Source organism: Hippocampus guttulatus, chromosome 20, assembly GCF_054856545.1.
Source record: "Hippocampus guttulatus isolate MCC_2025c chromosome 20, RoL_Hgut_1.0, whole genome shotgun sequence".
Classification (NCBI taxonomy): Eukaryota; Metazoa; Chordata; class Actinopteri; order Syngnathiformes; family Syngnathidae; genus Hippocampus; species Hippocampus guttulatus.
Window position 1 is genome coordinate 10,332,654 of NC_141280.1, and position 12,973 is coordinate 10,345,626.

Here is a 12,973-nt window from a genome sequence, read left to right on the forward strand (position 1 = left end):
TTTGTTTACTCTGTCAGAAGGAACAACACAACAACTTCTTACTTCTGTTTTATTTCAGATTTTTTTTTCTTAGTCGTCATTTTTCTGTAATTTACAAATTATACAATTCTGAAAGCAGACCGGAGTTCCTGTAATATTCACACATGGGTATTTGTGCTGACCAAAAACTCAATTTGAACTGAATAAAGTCCATTTACTGTATAGGTATCAAGTTTTATTTCCATTTGTGGCAGTAAAAAGTTAAAGGCTCAAGTCATTAATCACTACCACATAGTTGTGTTTGAGCAGATGGCTTCACTGTAAAATGTCAAAAAACAAAAAAAACCACATCAAGCACCCACAAACAAACAGAACACAGTTTACGCACGCTTAGCAAGCGCAAACAGTACAGTATCGAAAGAGCTAACGAGAAAGAGAAAATAATAATAATACTGTACATGGTTTCATAATTTATATTCACCACTGTTGCGGCCAGTCTTGAGTGAATCAATAACATTGCGTCTTTTTCAGATACACGTTCTGGTAGGTAGAATGAAACTGTCGTGGGGGATCTGAAGCTTCTTGTTCTTGTTCTAAGTATAGCCCATAAAATCAACACCTGGTCCAAACAGGAAGTGATCACCCAGTTTTACGTGAGCATCAGAGACAGCTCTTTGTACACAACTGTGGGCCAAAGCGTTTGGATCCCACATATCCACCTCTAGTCTCCAACAATCAACAATCTAATATACCATGCTAAATGACATGTTAATTAGGTTCCTCCCCCAACTCAGGGCCCAAGCTGGTGTATGCTACAGATGGTTCCAAGACTCGCTGACTGGGCTGGAGGGACTCACTGGGACGATGGTTGACTGTGTTCCTGAACTGCTTGTAGACTCGGGGGTCCTGGACCATATAGGTGGATGTAGAGGAATAAACCACCAGGCCCACGATAATAAGGATGAATGACAGCAAATAGAGGCAAGAAAACTGCAATACACAAGCACAAACACACATTTTTAGGTCAATCACTTTTTACCCTGAAACACTTGACTGAAATGTTGGGAAACAACCATGAACATTCATTCAACCCAAACTATGAACCATCATAACCGCTCCATCCATCCATCCATCCATCCATCCATTCATTTTCTAATCCGCTTATCCCAGGAAGGGTCACGGGCGTGCTGAAGCCTATTCTAGTTGTCTTCGGGCAGTAGGCGGAGGACACCCCGAACTGGTTGCCAGCCAATCGCAGGGCAGACACAGACGAACAACCATCTGCGCTCATACTCACACCTTGGGACAATTTAGAGTGTTCAATCAGCCTGTCATGTATGTTTTTGGAATATGAGAGGAAACTGAGTACCCGGAGAAAACCCACACAGGTACATGGAGAACATGCAAACTCCACACAGGAAGGCCGGAGCCGGAATCGAACCCTGCACCTCTGCATGATGAGGTCGACGTCCTAACCAGTCCACACCGTGCCGCCCAACCCCTACATACTCTATATATAAATTAGTATATATGTAATGTTAATACTGTAACCATTTAACGTTATTGACTGCTGTATAAGTGTAAAAATATAGTAAGCACTGTAAATGTAATAATGACCCGAAAAAAATAAAAAACGTCTAAATTCTTAACTGGTGGCCCGGTGGGCTAGTGGTTAGCGCGTCGACCTCACAGTGCAGAGGTCGTGGGTTTGATCCTGTGTGGAGTCTGTTCTCCCCGGGCCTCCGTGGGTTTTCTCTGGGTACTCCGGTTTCCTCCCCCATTCCAAAAACATGCATGGCAGGCTGATTGGACACTCGAATTTGTCCCGAGGTGTGAGTGTGAGCGCGGATGGTTGTTGGTCTCTGTGTGCCCTTCGATTGCTGGCAACCGGTTTAGTGTGTCCCCCGCCTACTGCCCGAAGACGGCTGGGGTAGGCTCCAGCATGCCACAGCGACCCTTGTGAGGATAAAGCGGATCAGAAAATGGATGGATGGATGGATGGATGAATTCTTAACTAATGGCACAGTCATTTTGTGACAAAAAAGATAATAGCTGTACATAAATAACAAAACACGCACTTTGTGATGCAAAAATCTCAAAATTGGTTGTCATTTGAAATGGATTAATGGAAACCCGTACATTTTGTGTTTATTTATAAAGAGAAAATCCACCAATTAAAAAAGCTCTCATAAAAAGCATGTTGAATAAATGCAAATTCAACACCAAACAACTACATTATCGCTTATAACCTACAAGATGATGACCTCATTATCCCTTCATTTCGCCCTAACATGCGACCTTCAAAAATTATGCTTTCATTGTTCGATGGAGACTCACAGTTCCATTGATGAAAGTCTTACCAAAAAAAAAAAAAAAAAAGAGTTGAAAAAAAAAATCAAAAATCTGGACAAGGTATTGTACATGATTGACAATGAAACCAAATCCAACACCTGTTACCTTATAATGAAAGAGGAAGTGGCCACACAAGACACTGTAGAGGTCAGCTGTGAGCAGAGAGAGATTGATCGAGGCGGCACTCGTCCTCTTCATTACCAGCGGCATGAAGCTGTACAGGCTGAACATGAAGGCACTGAAGCCCACATAGAGAAGACCTGTAACGCAAACAGAGATTTGTTGAATGTCCTTTACGCGTAGCGTTTTGAAAAATCCAACAGAGCCAACACTTGCCTATCTGCCAGTCCCAGGGAACCTTCAGCAGCTCCTTGTGTTCCATTATCGCCCTGCAAGCCAACAGACAGACTCTTGGCATCCGCGTCCTGATGTCATATATGCATACCGTATTTTCCGCACTATAAGGCGCTTCTAAAAGCATTAAATTTTCTCAAAAGCCGACGGTGCGCCCTATAATCTGATGCGCCTCATATAAAGAGAATGTAAACATTACAGTATATTCCCCATTGAGTTGTTTCGCTGTTAGTGTTCCTATGCCATCTAGTGGTGATTATTAGAAGGAACCAATTGTAACCTAAAAGAGTTCTGCCCGACATTAACTGTCATGCGCATTCGCAAACACACGCTCAAACAGACAACTACTTTGTGAGCTCTGAGCAGCCATTATGAAACGAAGATAATACCAAAAGCATCGTTAACTACTGACTCAACGAAGGAAAAAGGAGACAAGCAAGACTTCTAAGGATATTTAGCCCCTTGTGGAAGTGAGCCCATGAGGTTTGTGTGCCTTTTTGTTGAATCAATTGTCTTCATAACTTTTGTCTTTCATTGATAGTTTTGTAATGCCATTTGGATTTATGTGTTACATTTTTCACGTCCATGTTTGTGACCAGTTCTCATTGTGACAGCTGCAGTGGTTGTGAAGGCTCTATATAAATAAAGGTTTATTGGATTGGATTCCCTTTAGTGTCACACCATCTAGTGGATGCATAGTGCGACCGCAGCCACTATTGCAGCTTATGCACCTGACAATGCAGTGCGCCCTGGATATGAAAACTGTTTTAAAATAGCCCATTCATTGAAGGTGCGCCTCATACTCTAAAGCACTTTATAGTGCAGAAAATACGGTAAATATATTTTCTGCCTATTCTGAAAATGTGTGAGTCGTTTTCTGTCCCAAAGTGTAGTTTCCCTCAAAAAAGGTAAAGGTAGCAAAAAAAAAAAATTAAGAAATGTTTCATCGTGAAAAGAGATGACATTGGAACTATGTACCAAAAAAATGGCTTGAATTTTGTTCTCAACATGTGCATGTCCATCTGTTGCATCACAGAATTCTGTGTCATCATTTCATCTGCCGCAAAGACAGACATGCTCGTTCTGCTCACTTCCTCTTCGGGTGGGCATGGGCGACGAGTGGCCCGCAGGCCACATGTGGTCCACACCTATCCTCAAGGAGGCCCTCGATTAAGTTTTGAAAATAAACATGTTTTCGTTCACGGAATAGTTATGAATTGTAGTAACAGTGTTCACCACAAGATGGTAGACATCGTTAAAGAATGCCTCCAAAAAGCCAGGACCAAATTGTCATGATCCTGGTCTTGTGTGTCTCCAAGCAGGTGGCAGACGAGAGCCATCCCTTCAATGTGCATAATCGTCATTCGCCATGTGTTTAAGGACTGACCAAGTGCCTGCAGTTTATCGGATTATTGACCTCGTGGCCGCTCGTGCTCAAGTGTTGTTTTTCTAGACCTCTCATTCTCCACACAAATCAAGAGAACGACACTCAAATATTTTTGTTCGACTCCCATCCAAAATCCTTTTAGTCTACAACAGTGGTTCTTAACCTGGGTTCGATCGAACCTTAGGGGTTCGGTGAATCGGTCTCAGGGGTTCAACGCAGCCTCTGCCATGGAAGTTAAAACACACCTGACTCAACATGTCAATTAGTTATGACACGCCTGCTTGGCCATCACTGGCTACAGATGATCACATTACATTGCTTGTCCAATCAGTGCTGCGGGAAATTTAGTTCGTTCAGTAGTCACCGTGTGACTGTCGTGATACAGTGAAACTCCTCTACAACAAAATCATGTTTGCAGCAAGAAATCTTTCAAAAACAGGTTTTTTTTTTACTGTAGCAAATTTGATCTTAGATGTAAACACACACACAAAGATTTCGTATAACGCAACAGGGTTTTTTTTCGTTGTATGGGGGGCAGGAGAATGGGAGTGGTGTTAATGGATGAAGATTTTTTCACACTTGGGGGTATTTTCGCCCATGTAGGTTTCGTTGTCGAGGAGTTTCACTGTAGTATGTCTACAATTTTAAAAAAAACGATATTTTGGCCATGTAATTTAATTAACTTTTTTCAAAATAAATGTGTTTTTTTTAATGTCTTGAATTTGTAAAAAAATCACATTTTTATTTTTCACTAATGAATGGTTCGGTACCTCTAACAAGGTTAAGAACCACTGGTCTAGACTAGATCATTGATGAGGATTATGACATTTACATTATGCATGATTGTATACTGTTTATGGAGGAGATGGGGTTCCGAAGTTGTACTATTCTTATTCACTTACAGCTGGATGCCACTGAAAAATGACCCAAAGAGACCAATCATGCCCAGGAACTCCACACGGTTCAGGTTCTTCACGATGAACTCCTCACAGACGTTGGAGATCCCGTACAAAGTTGCTCCTCCCAAAACTAACAGATCACCAAAGAGCTTTTGTTCCCCTAGACAGAAGAGTATGAAGAAAATCTATTATTTATATAGCAATTAATTATGCATGTTATTTTTGCTGTTATCATTGATTGTTTTTTGGGTTTTTTTATTTTATTTGAAAGGCTCTTTTGTTGAATATAATTGAAAACGGTGAACCCTCAGAAATCAAACACATTATTTTCCAGGAGGCATGCGTTCCTTTTGGAGTCAATTTTCCCCAGGATTTAATTAGGCCATTTCAGGGTTCAAAGACAGCGCTCTATTTGTCCCACGGCGGAGAAATGCATACATTGCCGCAGCTATTTTCTGCGGCAACGTATGCATGACATAAAATAAAAGCATACAAGAATTGTCGAAAGAAAGGAGTTTAAAAAATCTAAAAGGTTCCTCCCTAACCATTAAACAATATAGTGGAAATGCTTTTATCCAATTCTACCGTATGTGAAAGTTGGTTGTGCAAAACTACCATTATCCAACAACAACATTGTGATTACTGAAAATACTGAGTGGTTTGTAACCCTGGGAGACCACTAAGCACTGTGGGCAAAATACTGAATGTCAAGCGCTGCTGAGCATCATGAACCCTTTCAGGTACAGCGGTTACAACAGTGGACAGCTTATCATGTTATCATTATTGGTGCACGAAAGGGTTCAAGTTAACCTTTTTATTTTTATTTTTTAGAAAATTACAGTCGCAAACAACCGTGTGCTATGTATCAATAGTTACACGATTAGAGGATATTGTCAGCAGCTCCGTGAAAAAAAAAAAAATCATGACTGATAAAATCAAAGCAAAAAAACAGGTACAGCGTTTGTGAGTTCACTCACCGAGAGCCTGCTGAGGGCCAAGTAGGATGTCAGCCCCCACCATGCACCCAACACCCATAAGACACAGTAATGTGCCTACAACGTGGATGAACTTGTATCTCACCAACAGAAAGAACCAGGACAGCAGTAGGACCACTGGGATAACAAAGCAGTCTAACAACTGAGAGAAGCAGAAGAACAAAAACAACAACAAAAAAACGAGAGAGAGAGTGAGAGTAATACTAAAAGCACTGATGAATAAGTAAGAATCATTGGTCTCCAACTGTGCGCCTCTCACGTGCCAATGTTCATGTGAATAAGAGGAACCGTTTTAATTAGCGGCAAATCAACTCAATTGTGTTCATGGCCACGAAATGCCTATTTTTAACTGTGCTAAACTATGCACATACGCGAAAAAAAAACAAACCAAAACCTAGTCCGGGGGTCGGCAACCCAAAATGTTGAAAGAGCCATATTGGACCAACCCTTCCCCTGCCAAAAAAAACCAAATACCGTATTTTCCGCACTAAAAGGCGCACCTAAAAGCCTTCCATTTTCTTAAAAGCTCTCCACTTTCCACTTTCTTACAGTGCGCCTTAAAATCCGATGCGCCTTGTGTATGGTCATTACGGTAATATTTCGACTCCAAAATGGCTCCTTGCTCGAGACAATGCTTACAACGCAGAGTTCAAACTTAAGGCGATCGGTTACACAGTTGAACACGGAAATAGAGCAGCGGCAAGAGAGTTCAACGTTAACGAGTCAATGTAATAACTTGCTGTTGGTTAAGTGAACTGTGTCGCTGCTTCGCTCCATAAGTTTTACTGACATCTGATCGTTCTGTTGGCGTTTCCTTGAGCGTAGCTCCATCTAGTGGACGCATTGTAGATTGCATCTTATAATGCGGTGCGACCAATGTATGAAAAAAATTATAAAATAGGCCATTCATTGAAGGTGCGCCTCATAATCCAGTGCGCCTTTCAGTGTGGAAAATACGGTGTGTCTGGAGTCGCAAAAAATTAAAAGCCTTATAATGAAGGCAGCATATGCTGTACGTATCTATATTAGCTATACTACTGTAGCCTACTATCAAAATGACTACTTTGGCTACAAATGCACAATGAGCCTTTTTTTTTTTCCCCTGCAGTGCCTCCTGTAGAGCAGGGGTGCCCAACCTTTTTTGACGGAATATCTACTTTTCGATCAACCAACCTCCCGCAATCGACCCGTTACCGCACACGCACGCACTAACACACGCATGCCATAACGAGCAACAGCCATAATGGCCGCTAAGATGAACGAGGAATGGGACGCACTTTTGCAGCGGGTTAACTATCGTAGCTCAGGTGTACCGTTTAAAAATGCTTCTCTTGGCCCTCCAGATTCCCATTTTTTGCCCGTACCCTCGGTGAATTGTACATGAAACGCCTTTTTTTTTTTTTAACAACAGCCACCTTGCCTGGCATCACGTCCTGGTAATAGAAACATGTGTCGCAGGCTATGACGCAAATCTTCGTTGAAAGAAATGTTGACATTTAATATTTATTTTACACATTTTTACAGCATTGGAAAACGTTGAAAATGTTTGTGTCATCTTTGTCCTCCTACCGAAACCATATTAAAACAAAAATCATACTATATCCTGGCCCATCTTTTTCCACTTTCATACATTTTTGAAAAAGTTCCAGGGAGCCACTATAGCGGCGCTAAAGATTCAATTTTTAAAAATTAATTTCCTTTCCATTCATTCTTATGGCTTTTTTTTAAATTGACAATCGACTCTGTCGGACTTTGGAGCTTCCCAAATGGAAAAAGGAAGCACTACATTAACCCTTTCGGGGACAGCGGTCACAACAGTGGACAGTTTATCATATTATCAGGTTACATGGTGCATAAAAGGGTTCAATTTAATCTGGACTATTTGTGTTATTGTGCCTGTAAAAACGTCATACGTAGATGCAAATTGTTGTATAATCAATGAACTGTAGCATGTCCTACAGAGCATAGCAACACAAAAGTAGTTGTAACTTTTGTTCAAACGACAACTTTAATAAACGACTCTTCAAGAGATACTGTAGCTTTTATCACACGGTTATAAATCACCTTATCACCAAATGGATGCTCCTCCGGAGAGCATTATTGATTTTTTTTTCTCTCCCTGGAAAGCTGCACCAGTAACATTGGGAAATGCCACATCAATCTGATTCTTGCAGTCAACCAATACAAATGCAAATACCTGCACGCTGGACAGTGTGGTGTATTGGTAAGCTTTTAGTGTCAGGTAGTTGGCCTCGATGTCGATGAAACCTAAAATCATGTACTTCCACCAGCGCTGCTTCAAAATGGCCAACAAGTTTCCTTCACCTAGTGAGACACACACACACAACACACACACATACACACAAACGAGTGGGAAAACCGAAACATCATAAATAGCCAACAATCTTCTTCTTCTTCTTTCGGCTTGTCCCTTTTGGAGAAGAAGAAGAAGATTGTAATATAATAGCCAACAATGAACAGGCATTCCATTTTAAATGGAAGAATCTAACTTTTTTTTGGGGGGGGGGCGGGGGGGGTTCTCACCTTTACAAGCAGTCTTGAGACTTACATAAATATTTTAATTGATGAAATTAACGAGTAAACAGAATCTTTCTGCAGCGTTGCCGCATCACACCGTAATGATGGGCCATTTGAAATTACTGTGTGTGCATCTGCTTATCCTGTAGATCAGCGGTCCCCAACCTTTTTTTGCCCCACGGACCGGTTTAATGTCAGGCAATATTTTCATGGACCGGCCTTTAAGGTGTGGCGGATAAATACAACAAAATAATTTGATATGACCTGCATGAAAACTGTGATATTCTGTAATCATAATAAACACGAATCATGACACGAGGAACGTCCTATCTGGCCGCAACTTTCGCTGGTCGCTATGGTAACGTTGAAACGTGACTTCAAAGTAAGACACAGCGCAGATAAAAAGTGCATGAAAAATACGACCTTGGTGCGTGGGAATCTCCCGTTGAGATAAATCCGTATTTTAGGGAGGATTCCTGATACTGTCTATTCAATGTAGACTTCTTTTGCTCGAAAATCGTCGGCTCCTCTGCTGTATTCGGGCTTCCCTTTATTTTATCACGTGACCGAGAACCGCGCGTCAAGAGTGACATACTTGAGACGGATGTAAGAGAGAATCCGGTAATTTTTCAAAATCATTTAGATACCGAAATGAATAAAACGAAAATAACGTAAGTTATTTATCCTTTCTGTGCGGCCCGGTACCAAATGACCCACGGACCAGTACCGGTCCGCGGCCCGGGGGCTGTATATGATGCTAATATGACAATTTCCAAGCGGTGTACATAGGAACTACAGTTAAAATAAAAAAGAGATGTTTGACCTACTCTTGGGATTTTAATATGTAGTTCCACACTGTTACTACTCGTGTTGTAAATGTTTTCCAAGCAGCCGTTTCACCAAGAACCGCAAATAGGCACAAATATTTGTTTTTCTTCCATTTTTATTTTTTTTTTAGGTGGGTATAGCCCAGGGGTGGGCAAACTTTCTGGCTCGGGGGCCGCATTGACTTTTAAAATTTGACAGAAGGGCCAGGTCAGCACGAGCTATGGTACATTAAAAAAACAACTGCATTTGTTGACAGTCCATATCAAACATCAACAGAACAAAAGCATGAAAGTACGGTATTAATATACTTTTTTTAAATGAGAAAAGTGTTGTTGATGACCTATTTTAGCCTGTGCATCGCTGCAGATGGGTTGTGATCAGACCAGTAGAAGTAGAGCGATACAGAGGTACTAGGTGGTCGAGAAGATTGCCCTGCCCCCCCCCCCGTGTTCTGCAACTTCAAGTCAATGCGCCACCTGGCGGCGAAATGCCTGTCATTACAAGTCCAATTGAAATGAATGCAATCATTCACATCGAACCTTAATTGTGGACCAACCTTCGGCGGGCCGGATCAAAAAGACCAACGGGCCGGATTCGGCCCGCGGGCCGTAGTTTCCCCACCACTGGTATAGCCAGATGTTCCCATGACACATTTTCAATCAACCATCTAACGCACGTTCTGTGTGTACCTTGCCTGACCGCCAGTGTGGTGGTGTAGACCAGAAACAGCAGGATGTAGTTGAGAAAACTCTGGAACACCGGCGTGTTAGCATGGAAGTCATCAGCCAGGTATTTGCTCGTCAGGCCAATGGCACAGATTAACCAGGACAGGACTTGACTGAAGGCCAATGTCACCAGCAGGTCCCTGCAGGGAACAGAAGACATAAAGACTCGGACCTCCTTGGTTTATGGTGGCAGTGCTTTTTTTGGGGGGGGGGGGGAGGGGGGAGGATAAACAAATTGAATCCTAAAAAAAAAAAAAAAAAAAAAGGACATGCGATTTGTATTGTCTGCCAGTGTGACGTCTTCTTACAAATTATGTAAGCTGTGATTTAGTACAGCGATGGACACTTCATTTTATTTGTTGTGTCAATGCTAAAGAGCAGTCCCGCATGTTATACGGGGCATCTGAGGTATTATTCTCCACATTGCCTTGAAAAATTCAAAATTTGAAGTTCAACCAAAACATCACGATGGCTACTTTCACCAATCCTAGAAATTCTGACAGGTCCCAAAATGCACATTTTCACAGTACAACCCCCCCCCCCCCCACCCCCGCCCTCCGCCTCCACATTCAAATTCAAATATTAAGACATTTCCTCCTCCTTCCACATTATTCTCTTCTCCTTCCATATTTCACGACTGATTCAAACCATTCCAACTTCAAAGCCTACGCTGTCTTTGGGCAGTAGGCTGGGTAAAACCTGAACTGATTGCCAGCCAATCGCAGGGCATACACACAAACAACCATTCACACTCACACCTAGAGGGACAATTTAGATTGCTTTATTAATTTACAATGCATGTTTTCGGAATGTGGGAGGAAACCAGAACACCAGAACAAAACCCACACAGGCATGCTTCTCTCTCTCTCTCTGTAGAAAATAAGTATATCCTCCTGACTACCAGGAAAAAAAATGTTGTCCAATCACATTTATTTTGAAATTCCCCAATCTATGTGAAGTAATTGGACTACTCCAAAAGAAAATTTTGAAATCCCACTACATTTTTTTTAAATAGGCTCAAATACACTTAAAACAACTCAAACAACACTTTAACATATTCATAAGAGTCTTATAATTAAAATGCCAACAGCATTTCAAGACAAAATGTGTTTGATAAAAAGTATTACTTTTCCTCTTCCCATAAAAAGTGCTTGCACTGAGGGAAGCCATTTTCTTACTTTTTCTAACCCCTACAAATTTGGTATCATTGGAAAGCACTGAATGTCCTCTTTAGAGTAACAAAAGGAGTTAATGCGATTGGATGCACTGGGTGGGAGATATTTAGGTTCACAAATGTCCTCTACAGAGGACAAATTTGAACTACTGGTAGTCAGGAGGATATGGAATTAGTAGAAAAAGTATAAGAATATAATCTCTGCACCAAGAAACATTGCTGCCTTAGCGTGTGTACAGCAGGTCAATTGTTTTCCATAAGACTCTTCATCTTTGCTTGGATGTGACAATTAAATGTTACAGTGTAGGAAGACTTGATTTTTCTATCCATTGAAATGACTTCCACGTGACTAATTACACACGTGCACGCGCGCGCGAGTACATTCATTACCACGGGCCTGATATGCTGATCTCAAACTCATCTCGCAGCCCGTCCAACAGCTTGAGGACAGACAAGAGCAGCCAGGGACAAAAGAGCAGATGGGAAGAAAGTGGAGGAGGTTGCGCGTGTCTTCGGGGTACGCGTGGTCTCGGCCATGCGGGTTGAGCTCGTGCAAGTGTTCGCAAACAAGTTTGCATGTCATGAAATGAACGAGCGAAGAGAGCGGCCGTTTTTTTTTCTTCCCTTTCTTCCCCCACAACCAAAAGGTGCAGGTTGACGACCCGAACCAGGCGAAACCGCGTATGCAAGCGTGCGCGTGAAACACCTGAACCGCACGCGCGTGATGTGACGTCCACGCAACGCGTCTATGTTAACATCTGTTGCACGGGCCGAACCTTTTGCAGTCGAAAGACGTGACAGGTGATGTTACAGGTTGAAACAAAAGAAGCGTCCGCAGTGATGAGCGGCTGCTCAGCGTGGAGTGGATGTGAAAGGATGCTAGTTCGGTCTTGTCTTACCTGTTCAAGATCTTTCTGATCCGCTGGTACACGCTCGGTGCCGGGGTCCCCGTGCCCCTTGGAAGGCTCTCCACAGTGGACACGACGGAAATCATCTTTGCTCGAGCGAGAGGAGCGATCAGCACATTTCTGCTTCGTGGAGAGAGGAAGGCGGGAGAAGACGGGCAGTGGCCTCGAGGAGGAAGGAGGAGGAGGAAGAGGAGCCTCCTGTGCCCTGTGTTGAACGTTGAAGAGCTCAGTCAGATGATGTCCAAGTGGTCCGCGCCGGTTTCCAGGATTCCATGCGCCTGTTTTGAAGCCGCAAAACGAGAGACAGGACCTGTGTGGACAGTTGAAGATTTTCACCACTAGGGGCGCCCTTTTACGCGGTGGCGCTCTTGGAGGACAGCTGTAAAAGTACATCCTTGTATTTACAAGGTACTTTTACATAGCTATAAGATATTAAAAGTACATCCTTGTATTTACAAGGATGTACTTTTAATATCTTCTTCATTTGCTCGTCAAGACATAAATGCAGTTTACTGTCATGTAATTCAAAGTTTAATGCAACCGAAGTTTTATGTTACGTGTTCTCTTGTATGATTTTTATCCATCCATCCATTTTCTGATCCGCTTAATCCTCACAAGGGTCGCGGGGGGTGCTGGAGCCTATCTCAGCCGTCTTCGGGCAGTAAGCGGGGGACACCCTGAACCGGTTGCCAGCCAGTCGCAGGGCACACGGAGAAGAACAACCATTAACGCTCACACTCCCACCTGGGGACAATTTCGAGTGTCCAATCAGCCTGGCATGCATGTTTTTGGAATGTGGGAGGAAACCGGAGTACCCGGAGAAAATCCACGCAG

General features: G+C 42.5%; 1 protein-coding gene across 1 annotated transcript; it reads right to left on the reverse strand.

Moving 5' to 3' along the window:
• Positions 1-33: 33 nt before the first annotated feature.
• Positions 34-12,453, reverse strand: slc35f1 (solute carrier family 35 member F1). The gene is made up of 8 exons (XM_086099940.1): positions 12,131-12,453; positions 10,022-10,197; positions 8,164-8,291; positions 5,949-6,108; positions 4,975-5,131; positions 2,668-2,720; positions 2,437-2,591; positions 34-969 (listed from the first exon to the last, which is right to left on the reverse strand). The coding sequence occupies exons 1-8, from the start codon at positions 12,223-12,225 to the stop codon at positions 748-750; spliced, it is 1,146 nt and encodes a 381-aa protein (XP_085956066.1). The 5' UTR covers positions 12,226-12,453; the 3' UTR covers positions 34-747.
• Positions 12,454-12,973: the final 520 nt, after the last annotated feature.